Source organism: Strix aluco, chromosome 2, assembly GCF_031877795.1.
Source record: "Strix aluco isolate bStrAlu1 chromosome 2, bStrAlu1.hap1, whole genome shotgun sequence".
Classification (NCBI taxonomy): Eukaryota; Metazoa; Chordata; class Aves; order Strigiformes; family Strigidae; genus Strix; species Strix aluco.
The window spans coordinates 77,440,735-77,466,584 of record NC_133932.1 but is presented as its reverse complement, the minus strand read 5'-3'; the positions used below and the strand labels follow the sequence as shown (position 1 = coordinate 77,466,584).

At 40.9% G+C, this 25,850-nt stretch overlaps 1 protein-coding gene across 1 annotated transcript in view; it reads left to right on the top strand.

The window, feature by feature from the left end:
- The first annotated feature begins 502 nt into the window (after nt 1-502).
- The window catches only part of ITGBL1 (integrin subunit beta like 1), a 153,941-nt gene continuing 128,593 nt past the window's right edge, over nt 503-25,850 (top strand). Inside the window, exons 1-2 of the mRNA XM_074815359.1 lie at nt 503-622; nt 1,865-2,076. Of these exons, the coding sequence (XP_074671460.1) occupies nt 525-622; nt 1,865-2,076 (310 nt within the window). The 5' untranslated portion in view covers nt 503-524. The remainder of the gene's footprint in view (nt 623-1,864; nt 2,077-25,850) is intronic.

Sequence of the window (25,850 nt, the reverse complement as noted above, 5' to 3'; positions counted from 1 at the left end):
GTAACCCTGGGGAAAGGAGAGGAGAGGAAGGAGGGCTGTGGGGAGGCAGGTGGGAGGGAGGTGCTCCAGCAGCCAGACAGGGATGCTGCAGCTGGGGAGCACTGGTCCTGTCTTCTCAGCGGTGCATGTTTCCCCCACCATGCTATGCAGATTATCCCAAGCAGCCATCCATCAAAGGACAGGGGGATACACATACCTCGAATATTTACGGTGCCTGCACTTGGAGAATGAGACAGTTCGTTCACATCTGTGAACGGGCCACTTTTAAAACATCAAAATAAACCATCTGGCTGCGCAACTGTTTCTAATTACTTCCCTGCCTAGACTGTAAACTTCGGGGTTTGGCACCGGCCTCCCTCCCAGAGCGCTGCCCAAATCCTGCTCCCAGGCAGCTAATCAGAGCCACTGCAGCACGGGGGGAGCAGCCTCGGAGCTGGGCTTGTCCAGCTCGCAGCTCTCGGCACGCCTGGCGGCTCTGTCCGGCCGTCTGTCTGCGGGAGCGTCCCAGGTGCGGCGCACGCACCATGTGCGCCCAGGGGCTGCTGGGGCTGGTGGTGCTGCTGCTGGTCACCTCGCTGCCGGCCGGGCACCCCGCGCCGCCGGCCGGCCCCCCGGCCCTGCGGTAAGTGCGGCTCTGAAGCCTCCCGGGGGGGTTGTGACTGACTGACGAGATGTCAGGAGTGTGGAGGCCGGGGTTGCGGAGGGAGCGGTGAAGCGGTTTGCGAGCTCTTCCTCTGCCTGCTTAAAAATGACACTGAGGGAAGTGCGCTGGGTCGCTGGAAGCCTCAATAGGTGTGCAGACTGCGGGGGTTATTTGCAATGATGTATTTCACGCCCAAAATAGAGACTTTTAAAGCACGGAAGGGGAGAGAGCTGGATAGTGACAGCTCTTTACACCCAAACATCTAAATTCTGCTGCCCGAGTGGAGCAGGCGCCCAAGCACAAACCCCTGTGTGCTCCTGCTCTCTGGTGCAGCAGCACAGTGAGGCACGCTACCCTTTGCTCTTCCACTCCCCCAGGGCCAGCGCCTGCCTGCCCTTAGAGCCAGCAGCTCCTTCACTCCAGAGTCTGCGAAATCTACTGTCTGAGAAGTGCAGGTACCTAGCCACTTGAATCCGCAGGATTCCCTAGCGTTGTGAACACTGATTTTTGGCTTGGCCAGTCCTTTGTTCTTTTTTCCTACAATCCAGCTGCTGCTGAGGCAACGTGTGATTTTCCCTGTGTATGTCCTGAAAGTCCCGACCTCTGTGTGCTCCAGTGCATGGTACAATTGCATGGCAGAGCTGCAAATCTTCACATCTACCATCCAGATTCTGATGACTTTACTAAAACCACAGCCACAAACTACACTATCGCATGGAAAGCAGTGATTACTTCGGTTTCCTTTTCTGATGAAAGCATGGATCCTATATATCTGACAACCAGAAAGATTACTTTGGCAAATGTATTTTATTAGAATCAACCATAGGTTTGCTTTTGGTACCATATATTCCTGTCATGCTGTGTTTGGATGTATATGTCTTTTCTAAACCATTCAGATCAAAATGTTTCATGATAGATAATGAAACTATACATGGATATGCATAATGTAAAAGATGAGCCTAATGCAGTTAACGAGGTAAGTAAAATACAATATAAGCATTTCAGCAGGTAGCAGTGAGATTCTGATAGAAGAAAATTGGGTGATTTCAGGCAAGTAGTAGTTTACAACCATAACTAAAGTGGTGGCATTAAAAACAGTATTATGGTGATCATCTGAAGCCATGGCAAGGAGGGTGGTTTCCCATAAGCTGGGCTCTCATCAGCTCTGAGCTGCAGCTCCTGGCTTTGACTACAGCTTGTTCTGTTTGCTGTCCTCCACAGGAGCGTTTTGGGTGGTCCTTCTTCGTGCTGGCTGTCCCAGACTGAGTCAGAGCTCAGGTGCCGTGTCCCTGGGGGGAAGCTGTGCAGTGACCAAGGCAGATGCGAGTGTGGAGTCTGCATCTGCCAAGTGACCGAGTCTGGCAAATACTACGGTCCGCTCTGCGAGTGCCATGACTGGGTGTGTGAGATCTATGACGGGAAGATCTGCGCAGGTAAGGAAACCTCTATGGTGACAGAAGCTTAGATAATTAAAAGTATCTATTATAAACAGAAATGTGGTGGGAACACAGCACAATGATACAGTAGAGACACAGTTATGTATGTGTACCTGAACCATGACTCTAAATGGGGTTGTGGGCACATCCAAGGATTTCACCAGATTAAAGGATACAAGTCAAAGGCACCATCTATGCCGTAAAATGGGACTTTGCCCAGAGAAGCTTCATGTGCAGCAGGGGCAAAAGCAGGAGTTGCTTTGGGTTGCAGGCTCTGCAAACTTTGTTTTGAATCTAGTACAGGACACAATATTGCTTGTGTTTTTCACATTGTATTGCTGCATTTGAATTGTTTGCCTAATAATGGCATAAAGTATCTTCCAAGGCTTTAAACTATCTCTGAACAATCAATTTTGTCTTGTAGTTATGTTTTTTTCTTCTGCTATGAGTAAGGTTTGCTGTAACAGGTACCACACACTGAGGGACTATAAATATGAAACCTCTGTGTTTCTCTAAGTAATGATAATGCTTTCTAAATAGAGACTCAAAACAATGTAATTGTATTGTGGTTTCAGAGATTTCCCCACTGACGTGGTATTCTTTAATGACAAATGAAATAACATACATTTCTGGGACAGAATTTAGTCTCCAGCAGTTGTTGGAACATGTTGCTTGGTTTGCATCTAAACATTATCACTCTTTCATCTTTCCAGCTGTCTTTACTTAAGTTTCTGGGCTATTTCGGTCAGATTTTGGACTTTTTTTTTTTTTTTTAAGCGGCTTAGTATAGCATTTTAGAAAAAAAGCAGGGAGAAGAAATGCCATCACATTCCTAAGGGGATTCAGCCTGGAGCTTGACGAAAGGGGCCAGAAGAGTGCTTCATTTCTAGAATCTCTTCTTCAACAGCTTTACCAGTCACACAAACGTGTCATATTTTCAGGCCAAAAACTGCAATTAGGTCAATGGGAATGTTACAGCAGTTCTCCTAGTAAGAGGACAATACAAATGCATTCCAGCAGTGGGTTTGGCAAATTTTGTAGGAAAAAAAAAGCAATTTATTTTAGCAAAAATGTAGCTAAGAATAAGGAGTCTAGTAATAACATGAAAAGATCAAGGGTGGGATTATGAGAAAAATATTTGTATTTGGCACCTATGACTTTAGAGTTTTATGGAGAACTGATTTATAGACTATGTAGTTAGCAGTGTTAAGTCCGGTTACATAAGAAATAACGGGAGTCTGCCAGTCGTTTCAGTGCTTTGCTCTCCCAAACGTGAATTTTCTGATTGGTGGTGTGATTTCAATATGCTTGCTATTATTACTGGGATAATTGTATAAAGTGAAACTGAAAGCTCCTTCAAGTTTAATATTCTGCTACAAACTCCACTATTATGTTGCTGTTAATCTCATGAGCAGTGGCTGCAAGTTTTGCCAGTGCTTTGGTGGAGAGGGGTGCTGACAGGATAAACAAACCCAAGAGACTTCTAACAATATTTAGCCTTTGTGTAGCACTTCATGCAGCAGTTCAAAGATGTGAATGTTAAGTGATTAAATGTTTTTTAAAAACCAATTTTTTGTAGTTGTCACCTTTTGTAGCTGGAGTGTTGATGCTGTGCTACCACTGAGATGTAAAATAATTTAAATTCACTCTTCTAGAAAAAAAAGTAGTAAAAAATTCAGTACAAAGTCATGGGGAGGGAAACAGCTGTGAAGGGCCTAGGGGTTTTGCTTCTTTGGTTTGTTTTTTTGACAACAGTGCTGAAAGTCCAGCTGACTTTGTTGGCGTCCAGGGCTATCCAGCACTGCAGGAGTGGCTCTGGGTAACTCCTTTGGGGGTGGCACATGGGGTCTGGATCCAGATGATAAAACTTCTCCTGTGCTCCCTGCCCTCTTAATTTTCCCCCAACGTTTTCAGTCACTTGAAGCTGTGTGTATATGGCAGGAAGGGAGAATAGAAAAGATGGTCAGATTAGGTATAACTGTCAGGAAACGGTCCTTATGTTGTATGAATAACATCCCCCTCCAACCATTCAGTGAACCGCATCTTCTGATGTTTCTTAACATTATGTCACCAAGCGATTTTCCATGTATGACATACTTTCCTTTCAGCACATTTTTTGACTCAGTGATGAAATTGTTTCCTCTAGGTGAATAGCCAAAATACCTTACTGCGGTTCTATTCCTGTTTCCCGCTTTGGTGGTTTTTTTTTCCTATTTTTGTTTTGATATTGGCTGTCCTATTTCATTGTGGGTCTTTCCTGATGAGTACAACAACAGTAACTGCTGACTGGTACCACATGCAGAATTTCCAGACACTAAATGAATATTCCTTTAGAGAACCATGGTATTTGAGATTAATGCTGTATCAAACAAGCTACTTTTCAAGCTGCCAGAGTGATGCCTTTTTCAAGTGACTGATGTCTAATCACTGGTGATGTTCATATTCAGAGTTGAACAGGCAGATTTGTTTAAGTCAAGGGTGCCAAAGGTAGCTGTGTTTCCCTGCCAGTCAGTTCAGACATACCTCCACTTCCCTCTCCTGTCCCAAGCTAAACAAAATACTTAGTTGCTCAATATGCCAGCTCATTATCTTCAAGGCACTTTCTGGGTCAGATCCACCTTCTGGACCCATCGTTGGACACCCATATTCTGAAGAGAAGATATTCATCTCTTTATGATTTGCTTTTTCTTACCACCTTGTATAAGCAGTGGGAAAAAGATTATGCTATGAGCAATGAAGAAGAGCAGATGCAGATGTCTTTGTCCTTTTACTCTCCCTTGAGACTTCTCTGCTGTATTTCCCTTCTGTGATGTTTCCCAGTTCTTTAGAGGGAATTCTGATCATTTTTTTTGCCTTTCATCCCACTGAGATTGATAAAGCAACAGATGATCTCTCATGGAGTCAGAAACAAAGAAGAGAGAGAAATGAAGCGCTGTAGTCTGAGTCACTGAGTCTCCTGTGCTCCTCAACGGCCTTTTTGTCTGTCAGCCATGTGATAGGGTGTAGAGGAAAGAGTAGAGTCCCAATACTGTCATTCTCTTTGCAGTGTAGGTGACATCTTTATTTTGTCATTTGCTGATGGTCTTCAAGGAGATGAGCTAAGAGGAGGAAGACTGAATCAAACACTGAATCAAAACCCCAACGGATTTATGCTTCATTCAGAGCAGACAATATATTTGTTGCTGTTTATTTGCAAATAGTAGTTCTGACCTCAGACGGTTTCACATATTGCCTCAGGCTTTCTTAGCATAAGTGGAGCCTGTGTTGTGTGCAAAGGAAAGTGGAATCCAGCACTAATTTCTATCACATCACTGCTTGATACCTATTTTTCTGTGATTTCGCAGTATAGAAAAAAATCAATTTTAGTGATTTTTTTTTTTTTTAGTTAATCTTTTTTACTGTGCCTGTGATTAATGAAGATAAAAAAAGTAAACTAAACATAAGACTTCCATGGCCAACTGGAGTGGGAACACGCTAGATATTCCTAGAGAAGAGACCACGGAAATTGCCAGCTGGGACATAAGACAGTATGACTGCCCTGCTCATAGCTGGTGAGATCAAGGGGCAGATACGATTTGGTGACTGCATAGAGAGCAATGTATAAAGAAGGTTTCTCTTTGCTTAGACCTATATTCATTGTCTTTGTTTTTCCATAGTTATTAAGATTTATTATAAACAATTTTTCTTTCAAACTGAAATACCTTTTACACCTACTGAATGATAGTGTCACTGTGTGATTTACCACTGCCATAAGCAGTTGCTGGGGAACTTTTGTTGCTGCTGTTCAGGCCAGTGAAAGATTTTTCTGTTTCTTTCTCTAAAGCTGTAGTTGCTCTAAGTGCTGTACCTATTTTAAGACTAGTTCAGCAATGTAATGGCAGTGTTAGTCGTAGGTTTTCACAGCCAGAAGTGTTATCATAGTTATGTGAAGGACAGGAAGATATCAGTGCCATTATTTTCCACTCTGTAAGGCTTTAAACTATGCAGAGAACACAAGTGGAAAATTAAATTGACAAGGAGTGGATGCAGAAATACAAGATAAGTCCAAATTAAAGTATTGCTGTAATATGTAGCTATGCATCCATGTGAGTTTATTGGATATTATGGCCATATATATAGGTTGGAGAGAGTTAGGAAATTGAGAATGGAATTTGGAGAACATTCTGAGCAGAGGATTACTCTTTGCTCAAAACCTGAATAGTGTTTTTAGGCAGAGCTATCTTAGTTGAGTTGGAAATGCTCTAACAACTGTACCTTTGTATTTGTACTGAAGGGAGGTCTGACACGCTGATTTTTTATTGAGCAGCACTTCTTGCTAAAAGCGTGAAGAAAAGCCAGTCTGTGACCTGCATTGATTGCCATTTGATCTGAAGTGAAATTCAAAACCCTGGAACTTGAGAACAGGTGTAAGCCTCTTCTCTGTCAGAGGCCATGTTTGCAAAGATTCAGCTGTGGCACACGTGGTCACTGGAGACACAGCCTCCTAAAAAGACCAAGTTAAAAATACAGCCAGAGGCTAATGATGAAAATGAAGGTTGCAGTTCTCTGGCCTGGTTTGCTTTAGTCTGGATTTCAGAACTTGTCTTAAGTGACATTTCCTCCTGGAACAGGGATTTGTAGGTGTGATAATAGCATACATATTCATCTCAAAACAGGTCTCCCAGATTCTAGTGTAAGTGAAATTGTGATAGCATAAACCTCATTGCAGGCTCATTGACTTGCTGAGTGCATGAGGTCCTGGCAGACTTACAAAGTACAAGCTAAAAGCCTGTATTATTCTCAGCTTTGTGCTGTTGGTACCTGATCTAGGTAAACTCAAGCAGCCTTTGATACATCTACAATTGCTGTAGTTCCAAATGCAGTGTGTATGTTCAAAGTGGCAAGCAAGGCAAGGGGAGGAAGCTCCTAGAGAGGCACTGCAAGTGGGATTACTGGAAGGGAAGCATTTTAAAAGTGTCTATTTAAATGATTTGTAGCTAAATGACCAGCCCTCATTTTGAGCACCTTTATCTGCAGATACTGCTCGTGTAAAATATGTGCTAGTTTAAAAACTAAAAGTGAGGACTGGGCACGTGGAAGGAGAGGCTTTTTACAGCACCTAGCAGAGCTGGAATGCAGCCCCTCAGGCCATCACCAACAGCAAAGCAGTGGGGGGAGCAGCATCTCCTTCACCTTTTGCCCTTCTTTAGACTGAGGTGACAAGCTTATCTGTTGCAGAGAAAAACCAAACGTTTCTCCAAGTTTTGACAATGTAAATAAGTGTTCTGAAGTGTGTCTGAATTTTTATGCTATTCACAGACTGATAATGAACTGAAGTCTTTTTTTATGTATTTGAAAGCATACCCTTTGTGACAAAATGGCTTTCACGGACTGAGTCCTTTTATTAATGTTTGTTTCATTATCATTAATATGGAAAAGATGGGTGATAGAAAATAGATGGTGTACTTAATGTTACAGAAGAGTGTATTAATGATCTTACCTGCTTCAGTGGCTGAGTTTCAGTAAGTGCTCTTATGACAGCCTTTGTCAGACAAACCAACTGGCTTGACAAGATTTTCTATGCTTATTAAAGTTTTATTGTTGATAGCTGGTCCTGTAAAGGGCTTCAAACCATCCATCATTTCTGCCACTGGACTGTAGACCCTTCAGTGTAGGTGTTCCCAGGTAGTTTGTCCTGACAGGGAACATGTCACTGATTTAAAAAGTTTCCATGAGCTTTTTTAGGAGGACAGAACACAATGCTAGTGCTGTCCCAGGAAAAAAAGGGCAATTTGTCCCTAAAAAGGACTGGTGCGTGGCTGCCATGCGAAGAAAGACCCCAAAGTATATATGTGGTACGCTTATCAGTGTTTTACTGGAGTATGGTGGTGGAGGGAGGCCACATTACTTTGTAGTGCACCACAGTTCTATTGCTGGAGTCAAATTTCCTTTGGAGCTGTAAGGGCTGTGAAGAACAAGGCAAAGGTGAAGGAGCTGGAATTTGAGGGGTTTTATTTGAGGTTTTTCTTTGATTTCTTTGAGGTTTTTTACTTTTCCCTAGAAAGGGAGGATTGTCTTGACCCAAACCCCTTGCAAGTTCTTCTCCTAACAATAATTCTAGATTGAAAAGACACATATCCAGACCCAGTGAGGTATGTGTTCCTCTACTCCTCTGTTCCACATCTGAGTACATAATTAAAAAATGTTCTTCTTTTAAACTGTATTTTAAAAGGCTATTTAAAAGCTTCCTTTCCTAATGATGGAGTGAGTCTTTATTTGCAGATAGGGGTTTGTGAGTTGGTACATAGGGAGTGGGCTGGAACACCAACTCAAGCAGTTACATGATCAGATTCTCATATGAAGAAGAATAAAGATTCAGGAGAGTTTAATTGTGGTTGCACTTGTCCCCTTTCTTGAAAGAGCAGTTACATTCCTAAAGCTCATAAGACCTCCTTTGCCCTTCTGCTTGTCTACCTGAGTAGCTGCAGTGATTGCAGTGGGGCATTTTCTTGCCAGTGACTTAAGGAGTGGCAGTCAGAGTATTGAGAGGCATATCTGGGGCATGTTATGGGGAAGGTGACTGGGAGTGCCAACTCTGGCAGGAGTGAGCTGAGTAATAACTTTGTGATCTATAAGATGTTACTGCCGAACACTATTGCCTTGGGAGCAGCATGTAACACCAGATGTATCTGGATCACCTGGTCACAGTGGTGTGTTCCTGGGGGTAATGCTGGGGGTGGGAAGAGGCATGAGCAGACTGCCGGAGAATCCTCCCGTGCGCCAGACAGACTGTCGCAGTCCACCTTCCTCAGTCGTGCTTCTTCCAGTCCTCTGCTCCCAGCAGCTCCAGTTCAGTCTTCTAAACCAGATGGTGTCAGTCATTTTAAACATTGGGAATGTTAGCTTTCATGATCCACCGTTAGAGGCTACTCAGTGCAAAAATTGCTCTTTTTAAAGTATTTTTCCTGTTTTGCATGGAATTTCCTATTTAATTAAAAGGATGTATTAAAGTTATTTAAATCTTGAAGTTGTGTAGTTGGCAGTTAAGAAATGCTAAATCTGACTCTCTACCTCTAATGAAGAGTCCTGTGCATTTAAACCATGATACATCTTTTAATTTTGTATTCATTATGGTTTTCACCAGTGGATTTATGCTTCAATGACAGGAGGGAAATTGTTGCTTCCTGAGATTTGAAATGGTTTACAAACTTGATAACATATTTAAAGCAAGATATAGATGTTAATCATTACCTTAGTCCATTCATTTGTCTGAAATATGGGAAACACGTATGGCAAAACAGTTTGTTGTCACGTAACGTGGATTTCTTCATGCCCCATTTCCTCACTCCAAGTGTTTTAAACTAAGTTTTTCAGAAAGTAACTGGATATTTGCTAAACTCAATGATGCAAGCTGATTGAGTCTTAGAAGCCAGAAACCCCTCTTCTTAAGAAAACACTCTTCCTCTTCACTTTTTGAAACACCCAGACTCATTTCTTGTCTGTCCTATGTATCATTATCCAAGTGAAAGCAACTTTGATTTATGGAAGCACCCAGTGTGTTTCCAGCTTGAAAGTGTTCCACCTATAAATAAAGAGGTGAATTTGTAGCAGGTAAATACCACAAAGAATTGGTCAGACAAACAGTTTGTTCTGAATATTCTGAAATAATTTTGATTAATGAAGCTAAGAGTAATCATTTTCAAAGCTATTCCTCAATACTAGGCTTTTAAACAGAAAGAAGGTTTTAAGTTCATATTCTTTTAAGCTTACTGTGAGAAGACTATAAAGAAATTTTGACAACTGCAGGTGCAGTGACATGCCTGGTAGACTGTGTTCCAGAGAACAGTCCTCAAAATGGTGGTTTGTAAAGTCATGCGTTGAAGGATTACTGGAGAAGTTCTGACCTCTCACTTCAGGAAAAGGGAAGAATTGAAATGGAGAAGGACTAACAATTACATCTTATGAGCATACTTGCAGAAGATCCAAATCGTGCTGAACAGTGGCGATGCCATGACAAAAAGCCATATAAGAACATGTTGCGGTGTGGTTCTCCTAAATGCTTTTGCAGAATTGTGCCTTTTAATCACTATATGCTTTACATGTAAAAAATCACTTATGTAGGCTCTTGGAACATACTGCACTTTTACCCTAATGATCTGCACTGACTTGGTTCTTTCTCAAGCAGTTTTTAAACTGGAAAGAATAGCGGCAATGAATTAATTGTACAACTGCAGCCTGACTTGCAGTGATAAGGCTGAGACCTTCTGTTACAAAATCATAGAAGCCAGTATTACAAATTTACTTAGCTTTTTGTCTGGTGCCTTTGTAGTCAGGTAAATTCTGTGGGAGGCAGATAACCAGTAAGAAATGTATTTAATATCAGAAAATGGTCTTGAAGCACTTTGTTGGAGTACTGTTGTAGGACTGGTACTTCTAATGACCATCTTTTCAAAGAATTTCATTTCATTCTCGCTTCTGTTTCAAACCACAGATAATCCTCATCACAAACACAGCAAGTGTAATGAAGCAGAACTCCCAGTCTGTGCTTAGGAAGAGAGCCAGGTGCCAGCTATCACTGGAAGAAAATTGCCTATCACCTCCAGAAAGGGCAGTTTCTCTAGATGGGAATTGAGAATGTAGGAGCAATTGCAATTGAATACAGCTACTCTCCATTTATGTGGGTTTGTCTACAGTCTGCATTTGTGGAAATCCTTTATTTAAGGTAAAATGCCCAAGTTTTAATTTTACAATTATGCTTTATGAAAAGAAAAAGAAAAAATCAGTTTTAGCTGGTCCAGCTCTCATTTAGCTTCTTAAACCTGGCTGATTCAGCCACTGCAGCTTAACCTAAGACTAGCATGCCCTGGAGAGTTCTTGGAGCAATGTCTTTCCTGCTTCCGTTACTGAAAATCCATCTGAGAACTTTCCCAAACATAGTCCTTTCTCATTCCCAGGGTTTTAGGGCATCATCTTACAGTGAGAGGGACTACTACATTTCTACTGCCTTTTTTCCCCAAGACTGCTTAATTAATTGAAGCGTAGAGGAGAAATGTTAAAGCATATCATTGGCACTGGTTTTAAACTGCTTTCCTTTGTATGTGGCCTCTTCTAAACAGAGAGGCTTAACTGTGGCATAAATTTGTGTATCACAATAAAAAACAATTGTGCAATGTCTTTTCAAGATTTCTAATGCTTAACTTCCTACTAGCTTTGTGTATGTTATGCACAAATACAATAAAAAATTGATTGGAGATGGGATTGGCAAAATTACCAAACTCCAGTCATGTACTTTGTTAGATTTAGGAGTAGATCCTGTCACTCATCTCTACTTTTCAGGTTAAAAAAAAGTTTTAATAAAAGCAAATGTTGTGGCTTTTTTTTAAATCTAAACAGAAGCCTGTGTTTTCTGCTGACATAAGTCTAATGAAATCAATACAGTTATGTCGACAGGGAATTGGTCTCACAAAATTTCCTTCCCTTGTTTGACCAGAATCTCAAGTTAACAGCAGACAAAAATGCAACATCATACAAACCCTGTCATTTACCTGCAAATGCTAATGGTAAAAAAATAATAACAATAATGAAATCTCCAAAGTTTAGAATGCTTTTAAGCTTGACATTATTTTACATGATTTTCTGTTTTGTTTTTCTTCTGTGTATTGTACTGCTTTGAAGAGTTACATGTTACTCAGCAGTAGCTTGACAGGGCATACAACAAAATAATTTTTCACCAGACTGGCAGAGTTGAACTTAGCAGAAATGAGACTTTTGTGTGAAAACATTCTGATAAATGAAAACCAATCTTTCAAGGAGTTAGACTCTGCTGTATTAATTAAGGAATCGGTTACACTGACAGAACTATCCCAAGTTTTATTAAATGGTCTGCTGATTTGGAAAGTCAAAATAAGATTAAGATGTTGTAATTGGATGAGCAGGGTGAGTGTCAATCCCCTCTCCCCTCACCATCTTAATGCTTTTGTATATGATTTTTGTGGGATTTTATTTTGTAAAAAAAAAGAAAATTCCATTTTAAATGCAACTGTTAATTACTTAAATGTATGTCTGCTACACTCACATGGAGGTTATAAGAGATTGGACGGAATTAAATCCAGTTGGCGACCGGTCACGAGTGGTGTCCCCCAGGGCTCGGTTTTGGGGCCACTCCTGTTTAACATCTTTATTGATGATCTAGATGAGGGGATCGAGTGCACCCTCAGTAAGTTTGCAGACGACACCAAGTTGGGTGGGAGTGTTGATCGGCTCGAGGGTAGGGAGGCTCTGCAGAGAGACCTGGACAGGCTGGAGCAATGGGCTAAGGCCAAGTGTATGAGCTTCAATAAGGCCAAATGCCGGGTGCTGCACTTGGGCCACAACAACCCCCAGCAGCGCTACAGGCTTGGGGAGGAGTGGCTGGAGAGCTGCCAGTCAGAGAGGGACCTGGGGGTGTTGATTGACAGCCGGCTGAACATGAGCCAGCAGTGTGCCCAGGTGGCCAAGAAGGCCAATGGCATCCTGGCTTGTATCAGAAATAGTGTGGTCAGCAGGGACAGGGAAGTGATCTTACCCCTGTACTCGGCACTGGTGAGGCCACACCTCGATGACTGTGTTCAGTTTTGGGCCCCTCACTACAAAAAGGACATTGAATTACTCGAGCGTGTCCAGAGAAGGGCAACGAAGCTGGTGAAGGGTCTGGAGCACAGGTCGTACGAGGAGCGGCTGAGGGAACTGGGGTTGTTTAGTCTGAAGAAGAGGAGGCTGAGGGGAGACCTCATCGCCCTCTACAGCTACCTGAAAGGAGGTTGCAGAGAGCTGGGGATGAGTCTCTTTAACCAAGTAATAAGTCATAGGACAAGAGGGAATGGCCTCAAGTTGCACCAGGGAAGGTTTACTAGACTAGATATTAGGAAGCATTTCTTTACAGAACGGGTTGTTAGGCGTTGGAATGGGCTGCCCAGGGAGGTGGTGGAGTCCCCATCCCTGGAGGTGTTTAAGAGTCGGGTTGTCATAGCGCTGAGGGATATGGTGTAGTTGGGAACTGTTAATGTTGTGTTGATGGTTGGACTAGATGATCTTCAAGGTCTTTTCCAACCTAGACAATTCTGTGATTCTGTGATTCTGTGATTTTTACAGATATTATCCAGAAAATACAGCATGATTTCTCTGTAAGTGGTTTCAAAGAGGCATATCACATGAGATTTTTTTGAATGAAGTTCTTGCAGGATAATATCTTGGAGGCTATATCTAAACAATACAGTGACTGTGGACTTGATTTTATTTCATGGGTGCCTATCAGAGGAACTCAGAGTGGATTTTAAAATAGTCTTACTCTGCCTGGGACATAATTTATTAAGCTCTTTCAAAACAAGCACATAGTTCCTGTGCCCCTTCGTATGGGCTTTTAGTGCTCTGTCTTTCAGGGTTTCTGGTGTTGTCTTGGCTTCCCCTCCATCTTTTTCTGTATGAACAGTGGCTGCCAGCGCCATTCTGAACGTTTTCATTATCTCCAATTGCCAAATTGTTTTTCCTAATTCCAGTTGCTGTTCTCAGAGTCTTTTCTGCTTTCTGAGTAGTCTTTATCTGGCCCAAGTCCTTGGCACTGCTCTTCACAGGTTTCCTAATCCATTCCTCTGGCTCATCAAAGAATAGTTTCCATGAGGACCTGAGTGGAAGTTAGACCCACCTTGGCTCTCTTTACACTTCCTGGTGGCTCTTTCTCAAACCAGTGACCTCTGCTCTCACGCTTGTGTCCCGGGAATATATTTTCTTAGAGGAGGCTTGCCTCAAGAGCAGCTGAACTGCCTTAGGTATTCACTGACCTTGTAGAAGTTACCCACAGTTGTATGAAATTAAATACTGTTTCTCAGCTCATACTTTATTCATGCAGGCGTTGTTCAGTTGTAGAGGCTCCTGGTAGGGTACGAATCTAAACCATGGAATCTTTAAAATAGGAATAAATCAGGTGTCCACTGCTGTATTGTCATTTCTTCCGGCTTCAGCCCTTTTTCCTTCCCAGAGTAGGTGGCACAGCACACTGAAATTTTACAGTTTGTTTTAGTACTTTGAATTATCTGTTCGTTGCTTTTCTTACTCCCAAGAGAGGGAGTGTTTTTGAACATAATAAAAAAGCTTGTCTTAGATATACTATACAATCTCTGTCACTGGGGGGTTCAAGAACAGGTTGGACAAATATCTGTCAGGCACTTGTTTGTGCCTCCAGGCACAGAAGTGTACCGGATGATCTCTTCCAGAGGTCTCTTTGAGGCTGATTTTCTTTGATGGTGATGTGAAACCAATTCTTGGCCTGGTGTTCTGCCTTAGTGAGGAGGATCTGTGGTAATATAGTTTTTGTCATGCTATTAAGTTTCTAAATATAATAATTTATTGAAAGGGATGCATAACCATTGATTTTAATCTGTTAAGACTAAGAACTTTCATCTTTTGCAGTATTTATAATACTTTATAAAATATGAATGTCTGTTTCAACTTTCTAAATGACCACATTTCTAAATGACCACTACCAAGTCTCTAAGCAGGAATGACCCTGGGAACAAGCTTGCTTGTTTAAAGTTTAAGCATCTTTTCAACAGAGAGGCATAAATTAATTCTTTCTAGAGATAAGTGGTGGATTGACTTTCGTACTGCTTGACAGAATCCCTTAGGAGATGGTCCTGAAGGGTATAGGGGTCCAGGAAGGCTGGACACTCTTTAAGAAGAAAGTCTTAGTGGCACAGGAGCAGGCTGTCCCCAGGTGCTGTAAGAGAAGCTGGTGCCAGAGAAGACCCCCCTGGCTAAACAGGGAGCTTTGGCTGCAACTCAGGGAGAAAAGGAGAGTTTACAGCCTTTGGAAGAAGGGGCTAGTGACTCACAGTGATTACAAAGATGCTGTAAGGCTATGCAGGGTGGAAATCAGGAGGTCTAAAGTCCAGCTAGAAATTAATCTGGCTTCAGCAACCAAGGATAACAAGAAATGTTTCTATAAGTATCTCAACAACAAAAGAAAGGCCAGGGAGAGCCTCCATCCCCTGCTAGACACAGGAAGAAACATGGTAACAAGTGATGAGGAAAAGGCTGAGGTGCTTAATGCCTTCTTTGCCTCAGTCTTTAATAACAAGACTAGTTGTACTGAGGGAATCCAGCCTCCTCAGCCAGAAGACAGAGACTGGGAGAACGACCCCCCCGCAATCCAGGAGGAGATAGTCAGTGATCTACTGCATCACATAGACATACACAAGTCTATGGAACTGAATGGGATACACCTGAGGGTGCTGAAGGAGCTGGCTGGGGCTCGCCAAGCCTCTTTCCATCATTTACCAGCAGTCCTGGCTGACCAGCGAGGTCCCGACAGATTTGAAATCGGCCAATGTGACGCCCATCTATAAGAAGGGTTGGAAGGATGATCCGGGAAATTACAGGCCTGTCAGCTTGACTTTGGTGCCTGGGAAGCTGATGGAGCAGCTCATCCTGAGTACCATCACACAACACATGCGGGAAAACCAGGCCCAGTCAGCATGGGTTTATGAAAGGCAGGTCCTGCTTGACAAACCTGATCTCCTTCTACGACAGGGCAACCTGCTTCTTGGATGAAGGAAAGGCTGTGGATGTTGTCTACTTTGACTTTAGTAAGGCCTTTGACACCGTTTCCCACAGCATTCTCCTGGCGAAACTGGCTGCTTGAGGCTTGGATGATCGCATGCTTTGCTGGGTAAAAAACTGGCTGGATGGCTGGGCCCAAAGAGTTGTGGTGAATGGAGTTAAATCCGGTTGGTGGCCGGTCATGACTGGTGTCCCCCGGGGCTCGGTTTTGGGACCACTCCTGTTTAACATCTTTATTGATGATCTAGACGAGGGGATCGAGTGCACCCTCAGTAAGTTTGCAGATGACACCAAGTTGGGTGGGAGTGTTGATCGGCTCGAGGGTAGGGAGGCTCTGCAGAGAGACCTGGACAGGCTGGAGCGATGGGCTAAGGCCAACTGCATGAGCTTCAATAAGGCCAAATGCCGGGTGCTGCACTTGGGCCACAACAACCCCCAGCAGCGCTACAGGCTTGGGGAGGAGTGGCTGGAGAGCTGCCAGTCAGAGAGGGACCTGGGGGTGTTGATTGACAGCCGGCTGAACATGAGCCAGCAGTGTGCCCAGGTGGCCAAGAAGGCCAATGGCATCCTGGCTTGTATCAGAAATAGTGTGGTCAGCAGGGACAGGGAAGTGATCTTACCCCTGTACTCGGCACTGGTGAGGCCACACCTCGATGACTGTGTTCAGTTTTGGGCCCCTCACTACAAAAAGGACATTGAATTACTCGAGCGTGTCCAGAGAAGGGCAACGAAGCTGGTGAAGGGTCTGGAGCACAGGTCGTACGAGGAGCGGCTGAGGGAACTGGGGTTGTTTAGTCTGAAGAAGAGGAGGCTGAGGGGAGACCTCATCGCCCTCTACAGCTACCTGAAAGGAGGTTGCAGAGAGCTGGGGATGAGTCTCTTTAACCAAGTAATAAGCGATAGAACAAGAGGGAATGGCCTCAAGTTGCGCCAGGGAAGGTTTACTAGACTAGATATTAGGAAGCATTTCTTTACAGAATGGGTTGTTAGGCATTGGAATGGGCTGCCCAGGGTGGTGGTGGAGTCCCCATCCCTGGAGGTGTTCAAGAGTAGGGTTGACTTAGTGCTGAGGGATATGGTGTAGTTGGGAACTGTTAATGTTGTGTTGATGGTTGGACTGGATGATCTTCAAGGTCTTTTTCAACCTTCATGATTCTGTGACTTCTGTAACAAGCTCAGAGTCATGGAAAACATTTTTTACCCAACCCTTGCGATTTGATGGAAAGTTAGCAGTGGGTTTATTAAATAGAAACTTTTCAATTTTTTTTATTTGCTTTCTTTAAAGAAGTGATTCTTAGTCAACCACTGACCTTGTGCATAACTGGCAAAAGGTACAAAACAGCAAGGGAAAGGGAATTGTTGCCCTGCAGTTTGTTGAAGGGTAATATAGACCATGGCAAATGACTATATAGACCATGCCTATATTCTAGAAGCTCCTTATCCTTGTTGGCTCCATTAAACAGCAAATAAGATAATTCCTATGTAAGCAGGAACCACATCTGTTCTGCATTTTTCACTGGAAGTAAATATGTAAAAATGTTTTGACAGATAATGAAAAAATGGTAGCAAGTAGTATTACATGCTAATAAACTTATAGAAATAGGCCAGTTTTTTAAGTGCTGCCATGGGAATATACATTCCCTATATTGTCTCAATGCAATATTATACCCTCCAGAAAGTTAATTATTTTTGGATGGCAATGAACTGAACCCTGCGTTGATAGCTGAAAACATTGCCTAGATTGATAGCAAGTCAAAAGATGTTGCCATTGTGGGGGTGCAACACTTCTATCAAACTGATTTCTTTTGTATCATTGGGAATCGGGGAATTGCCCCCACTATTCCCTTCTTCACCTTAAAAACAACCAGCTATATACAGGGTAATGCTATGAATGTAGCATACAGCACAAGTCTGTATGAATGTTTCTTCTTCCCTCTTTGTTGGTCTTCCCACATAGCCTAGGCACATGGTCTTCATCCCACTTCTTGTGCACATTTGTAGGAAGGATATGGGGAGTTCCACCCCCACAGAGGACTTCCCCAGTCTTCTCCTTTTCTCCTGCATCCAAGAAATATGAACACATTGCTGCCTATCTTTTCCTTTAGCCCAGTGTCTCCCACATCCTTTTAGGAGAGCCCTTCATGGAGCTGTTTTGGTCTTGCTGATACTGTGTCATTCATTGTTGCTGGGAAGCAATGATTTCGGAAGCTGCTGTAAGGAAAATATCTGCATTTCTGGACTGTGTATTCTATAAAACCAGGTAACTGTGGTGCTTAAAATTTTTTGCTAGGTTAGCCTCAGAAGGAAAGGCAATTCTTTTAGAGGGTGACGTTACTCCCTCTGTACTGTGCGACAGAATTGTTACCTTGCAAGTCTAGTGATGGAAGCTGGTGTTGAAGTGTCCCATAATGTCTTGGCATAATGGACATTCCCACCATATACTATTCCTCCCCTTTTGCTCTGTCTTTCCTCCCAAAGTGAGTCACATAAGTGGTTTTAAATGTCTTTCAGTGAGTCATATAGTATTGCTGATGGACAGTTTTGCTAATTCTGTCCCTACTTTAATGTCACTATATACAGAGACTCTTTGCTACCTAAAAGCTAACATTTCATTTGGTCATCTGCTCAACACTTTTATAATAAATACTTGCGTTCCTTAAGCACGCTTTTTTTTTTTTTTTTTTTTGGTCATAGCAATGTCAAAACGTTAAGCTTTTGTTTGTATTCTGAACTGTCAGTTTGAATTTTTAAATCCTTTTTCAAAAATGGATCAGACTGAGCATTACGTTGGCCACATACCTCATAACACCTTCTGGCAAGCATCAGAAGCCAAGAGTTCCACTCTGCTGTGGCTTACTGCTTGGCTGAAAAAGAATCAAAATGCACATAGGAAATTTAATGTGGTGAAAGTGAGAAGAAGAAAAGGATGAAAGGTTGGAAACAAATGTAAAGACTTTGTATACATACGGCAGCTGGAATGTATGAGACTAGAAGCAGTACAAAGTGTTCCTCGGAACAGGAAAATGTAGGTCTGTTATAGCAGCCATAGTTTTTAAACACTGAATTAATTTTGTGATGGTAACATTCATAAAATTCCTAACCCAGTGGTTTCATTCAGTCTGCAACTGAAGGAGACGAATGCCTGAAGACATAGTGCATGTGGTATAGAAAGGGAAGACTAAGCTGGCAGATGCCAAAAACTCATAGGGAAATACCAACACCTTCCCAGGCAAACAGCTAGGCAGGAAAATCCTGTTTTAGACACTTGGATAGACAAGATATATTTCTGGAAAAAATGTGGGAGAGCACCAAAAAAGATGATTTGTTTGAATGCTATGCTGAAACATATTGTATTGACATTACAAGATATGTTTTGGCATTAAAATGAAATGAGCAGGGAAATAAACATAGTTCAATGTCTTAATTTCTTTCCCCCCACTACTGTCTTCTTCCAAGGTAGCATTTTAATGATAAAAGCACTTTTACATTCTTTGTCATAAGAAATGTACCTAGAAATACAATTTAAATAAAAATATTATTTCCTTCCCCACCCAATATGCTGGAAAATGTAAATTAAGCATGACAGCTTTCAAAACTTATAAGTTTGAAAACTAAAACAGATGCTCTCCAAATGCAGTGCAGTGACATGGTGAGCAGAGTATCACCATCTAAACACTAAGAGACAAATCAATGCAAAGTCATATTGAATTTTTTGTTGTTTTGAGGTGTAAACCTTAAACACAAAGAATCCTTGTATTGTAAATGGAATATAAGCATCCATAATGCTTTTAAGTACCATCTGTTCTGCTGTTCTTGTATGCAATTCTTCTGTTGGTATAGCATGTACATTGGCCAGGGGTGCACTTTGGTATACCTGGCATTCAAACAGTTCCAGAGGTAATATAACAAGATTAGGTCTGTCAGGAGTTACTTGATATATCAATGCATCTTGAAACACCTTTTTTTTTTTTTTTTCTTTGCAAGATGTCCTAGTGATATATTTAGATTTCAGTTAATCTTTTCTGCTACTTTCCAAACATCTAATGATAGGATGTTCTACAGAAGGCTCTCTGAGGATAGTAATTACATACATTTACATTAGTCCAACTCTCAATTTCTGTGTTTTCTCTTAAATATATTTCCACCCGTGTTTTAATATGGCTGGGAAATTTGATCACTTTTTCTGTTTTGCAGAGAGCCTAAGAACGCTCTGATTTAGAAATCCTGGGGAATGAAAAGTGATGTGGAGCTGTACAGTCTGCTGAACAGATTTGTGGGCTTCTCTCTGTAAATGTTTTAAGCTAGTATTGTCGTGAACTTTCAAGAGATATTTTTTGGTTCCTGAGTAATGAGATGTGGTCCTCAGACTCCCATAAAGAATTGCGCAGTTGGTATATGAACAGGGAATTGACAAACACTGGTGTCCGAACAGATACTATAGAGGATGCCTAGAGGCAACTGTTCATCCCAGAGGATGAGCAGGAGGATTTCATCAGAGGATGAAAGAAAGGATTTCATCCTAGACAATGAAATGAGGAAGCAACAGATAGGCATAGATACAGCTGTTAACTATTAGATGCAACAGTCATTTTGCTTCATTACTTTCTCTGCCTGCAAAACTTCAGTTGCTTTGTCTGCAGTGTTTGTAGTGGTAGCAGTGAAATTAAAATATGCAAAAGGAATTTAAGTGAAAGTAGCAGAGGGTACATAGGCATTTGTTTTTCAAGCAGCAGAAATGACAGGGTTAGAAAAATTAAACTTCAGGAATATTAATATCAGCTGTGCTCAGACAGCATTTTCAGTCTCCTCTTACCAGTGGTATTGACAGCAGCCATCTTTGTGTCACAATTTTGATTATGTTGCACACTCAACACTACAGGCAGACTTACCTTCATGATCAAAAGAGGAATTTCAGTGCTCCTTTCTGAAATTCAGCTGACACATCCAGCTGTACTCCCCACCAGGAATCCATCACATGTCAGAAGGAATCAGTTATTTTTTTTTGTTTTTGTGAAAAGTGCTAGTTCTCATGGTCAAGCAGAAATTTTGACAGGGAAAAACTGAACACATGAGTTAAAAACCCCTCTGAAGCATATCCCCTTTTCTATATACCTCTTATTACAAACTTACGATAATATATTTTGCCATCACAAAGTAAGGCTTGTCCAGTCTCAGAGCTCTTACTTTTTCAGCAGCATTAGTCAAATCGTGAAAACAGAAAGAACGGGCTGGTTCATAGCCAGCCTATTAGAATATCATCAGAGAATGATTTGGATTGGAAGGGACCTGTGGAGGTCGGCTGGTCCAGCTTTGTGCTGAAGGAGGGCTGGCTTCGATGTTGCTCAGGGTCGTCATGAAGTCAAAACCTGTCTATGTGATGCGATAAAAAAAATAAAAAGAAGTACAGATAAACTTCTGTTGAAATAGCGCTTAATTCATCTGACTCATTTGACAAAAATTAGAAACAGTTAAAAATAATTTTTGACATGAGGAGAGATGGGTTAGGAAACTAAACCAATTTATTTTGCCATCTTCTTTATTAAAAGTATAATACTTTTATCATGAGAGTTGTTTTTTAAAGCTCCGTAATTTAAATCAGAAAAAAAGCAAGCCTTGAGATAAACACAAAGGCAGAAAAGAAAAATTGTTCTGGATTGTCATTTAAGGAAGGGCTGTTAATTAGGCTAGTTCTGCCTACCTCATGAGCACTCAATCAGTCCATCTGCCCCAGGTTACTTTGTTTCTCACGTTTCTCTGACCTCTCAAGCCGGTAATAGACTTGGCTTTTTCTATTGAGTATACTCTAACTGGTTGTGTTGATTATTCCTGGGTTTCTCCACGAAGTATGTGATGAACTGTTGGGCATTTCCTTTGGAAGACAAGTGGAAGGTGGTACATGATACATGTCAGAAAGCAGAGGGATAGACTTGCTTAGTTCTGCAGTTAAGCATTTTTGAAGTTTCAAGACCTTGAAAGTTCATCAGTCGAAGATACCCTGAAGGAATGAACATGAAAATGTCACCATTTAAATAAATAAAAAAAAAAATTTTGTTTTTATTGCTTGGGTCTAAGCATCTCTCTGTTAACGTAGGATGCAGTCATAAAACTAATATCTGTGTCTCAGACTTTGTGCCTAGTGAGAGTCCATTAATAATCAAAAGCAGTGACATGGTTCATCATGCTACATCAAGCTGTGTTGTCACTGGTCACTGAAGGCTTAATGACTCCAAGACTCACAATTTCTGGGAGCTCCAGCAAAAGTTTTTTTCTAGCACTTGATTACAGCCTTGCAAAGACAGCTGCTTTGATGCTGCTTAAACACTGGATTAAGAATTGGAAGGTCTCATTGCCCTGGGTCAGTTTGACTAGCTGGACATAATGTTTACCATCCTCCTATAAAAAAACTATTTTAGATGGTGGTTAAAGACTTCCTCAGAGCTGTGTGGTATTAAAAATATCTAGTACATTGCTACCAAATAGTCAGTCTGGTCTTGTCTGTTAAGCCTGACATCAAGAATAAATCTACCAGCAAAAAGTTAAATAAAAAAACCCCACCTAGGTGACCCTTTGCTCTATTCATCCATCAGCAGGGAAGTAAACAGTTTGTCTATGATTGCCTGTCTCACTTATCTATTACAGTCTATTTGTTCTTCCTACCCTGTAATTACTCCATTTTATCTGCTGAAATACCCTCTGATTCACATTCAAACTATTTTCAGAAACACCCTTTAATTCTGGCGTGATATTTCATTGCTCAGTAAATATGAAGAGGTGCTCAAGATTTGCTTTATTACTAAGTTCTGGAAAGCACTGTGAACTTATTGCTCTGTGAGGTTCCAGTTTGGCAGCAGCTAAAAACTGATTTCCTGCATAAACTGAATGCCAAGAGGTGGAGGCAGCAACAGCAGGAGGCACAAACTTGCCTCTCTCCAGTACTAAGAAACTAAGTCAAGGCAGTCCCCCTTCAGTGAGATACTCTCACCTCTTCTGACATTATCTCTTTACTATGAGTTCCAGTTTGATTTTTAACTTAATTAAAACTTTTAAAATTCTGTGTTTCTAAAGTTTGGATCATTTTACAGCTTGTCCTTGTGCTTTAAATGTGAGGAAGGGCAACCTAGCTGGCTGTCCCAAGTGGGCCAGATGTTAAGACCATGCAAGGAAGTTAATGGAGGTGACCCAAAAGGACTGCTGATTATTTGGCTGCATCACACACTCTGAAGCAAAGGTGGTGAGCACATGAATGCAGCCCACCTTGGGTCATGGAGCAGCTGTACCTGCTCTCTAGAGTAGCATATTGCTCATGTATGCCTGTGGTTTCCTGGGTGTACATCTGACTTGTTTGTGTGACCACACAGTTTTACTCCCCATCCCCAAACCACAGGTGATAAATGAGGAGACTCACAGGTTTGCTAGATGTCAGAAAGTGTGTAGCACCTACTGGAGGATTTAGGAGGACAGTGCTCGTTTCTGGGCCTAAGCCAGATGAACCAAGGAATCTTTGCTGCCAGAAGAAATACAGATGTGTTTCCATATCTGTACCAAGAGTAGGAGAGACAGTGTCTGGGCTGTGCACAAGCAGACAAGAGCACACCACATCCAGATTTTTGGCCTAATACACTATCCTGGTAAACATTTTAAAAGCCGGCAAGTCTTGAGATACCCCATGCATTTTGTCCTGCTAAGAAGCAAGGACTTCTGCTATACTTCCTGTATGTGCAGGAATGATCAGGTTCAAAGAGGAACAAGATCTCAATGTATGGTTTTTGGTTCATTTTTCAGTTCTGAGCCATATATTTCCACTGGGAAGTTAATGGCTTAATGGCTTTCCTTTTTTTCTACTTGCCTTTACCTTTTTATTCTTTCTCTAATATTTCTGGGATATAGTGCTAAACATGCTTTAGCATTATTGGATATATGCTGTAATTTACTACTGGAACTGCTAGGCTGCTCCCAGTGTACAGGGTTTTGATTTAAAAATATAGTACTGAAAAGTTAAAGGAAAAAAGTATAGCAAAACCCTTGCCAAGCCAAATTATTACTTTTAGGACCATCTCTTATCCTTACCCTAATGTTCTTTCAGAAAAAGATTTTTTAAAACAATGCTGACTGTACATATGAATTGGTTGAGTAATGCAGTAGTACATTTCCCCCAACTTTGATGAGGAAAGTATAAATTCTGTAGTGCTCTAATACTCAAAAATCCACGTTACTTTTAATAACAAAAACAAAGAAACAAAAAATTCTTACTGATACTAACTTGAGAAGAAACAGTACTTTGAGAAAGCCAACAATATGCTTTACAAAATTATCACCACAGGCTCTTGAATGAAGCGTAATGAAATTATATGCAGGTGTGAGTTGTTTATAGCACTTTTGGAAAATGTGTCAGACTGAAAAGTATGAATAAACGTTAACAAATTTTTAAAGGACTACAACAGCATTTAAAACTGTTAGGAGAAAGTTGGGTTTTACTTTCCTTTAAGTTAGATATTTTCCTTGGATGCTGCTTTATTTTAATAAGCATTGACACCTGAGGAGCACTTTATTGTCCTCACTGCTGTCAGTCTGTTCTCATGAAGCATGTTTAAATTAAAATTCTGACTCTTGCCAGTTGTCACTCACCCTGTTTTCTTAGAAGATATTTCTCATCTTACTTGGGACCTGTTGCCTTACTTGTTTGAAAACTGCCCTTTTTACTGTGAACGTACTTTGCATTGTGATGACTAGGATAATGCAAGGAATTGTATATTATGCCTCTTTTTTTTTTACTCGAATAAAGACCACTAAAAATGTATCCAACTTAGACTCAACTTTGTAAGCCGTGTTTTTTGTAAAGTTACATTTCTAATTATTTTTAGCTTATTCATTCAAGATTAATGGCTTTTAATGCTGATTAAGTCCAGGTTGCTTATATTAGTTAAAGCTTCCTTCCATTTATCTCTTTGGATGTTTCTGTAATCTGAAGTGAAATGTAGTCCTGTTTAGAAAAGTTGTTCTAAACTAATATTCTCTACTAATTACTTTTCAGTCAGATACCAATAGAAATGAATGGGAAAAGGAAAATTGGTCAACAGTCTAATTAAAACAGATGTAGTGTACAATGTTATTAATATTAAAAAATCAAATACAAAATGGCTGGCAAGTATGAGAAAAATGAGTTCAAGGGACAAATAGTACCTTGGGAATGAAAGAAATTTTAAGACTCTTCACTGCTTTCTATTTCCTTTTTCCCTCATCCACTTCTTTCCCCTTAATTAGAATATATTACTTTTTACAGAATTTGGTCAGGAGAGGCAAAGATGAAACATAAATACTGAAAGACTTATTACCAGCAAGCTTAAACAGCTTTGATGTGCTAAATCATCTATTAACACTAAATCAGAATACCTGAAGTAAAAAATAAAGCAGGTATATACAAGACTACAAATTTAGGCAGTTTAATTTGTAAGGGTTTTTTTATTTAGAAAAAGATCATCTCTTTGTTACCAAGGAGTGTCCAAAGGGAACACAAATAACACCTATTCCTATACCGTTTTATATCCATTATGTATAGTGTATCTGCCCCACTAATACAGTCTCATATGTAAACAGAACACTACCACTGTGACCACCGCCTTGGGAAACTGTTTGAAAATTACACATCTTCCAAGTATTGCGCCCAGTTCTTGGACTGTGGTAGTTAAAAAATTCTCTTATTAAGAACACGGTGGTGGATCTTAGCACTGCTGAGTACTTTGCCAGAAAAGGCAAATTTGTTCAATGGGTATTAATTTTCTGTATTTGGAAAGAATGACATACTGACATCATGTGAGGATTACAAAATACTATCTCAACCCTTCATTATCAAGGACAAAATTAAACATTCTTTACTAGGAAAAAACATTTAAAATGAAAACATTTAAAATTTAAACATGAAAAACTTGCACACCAGAATTATGAGGTAATGCTCACCTTATACGTTATTTTAGAAGAAATAAAGGGTGCTGTACTATTAACTCCAAATCGAATGATCCAGGTGACTTATAAGGTATTCTAAGTTTGGGGTGAAATAATAGAAGGACTGATATGGGATTGAGTTGATAAAGGATTAGAGAATATCATTTGTAACAGTCAACCCGGTTTTATGGAAATGACTCCTTTAAAATTACTTTTCTTCAAATTAACTTGAATTCATTCTTTGAAGAGATTATAAATTT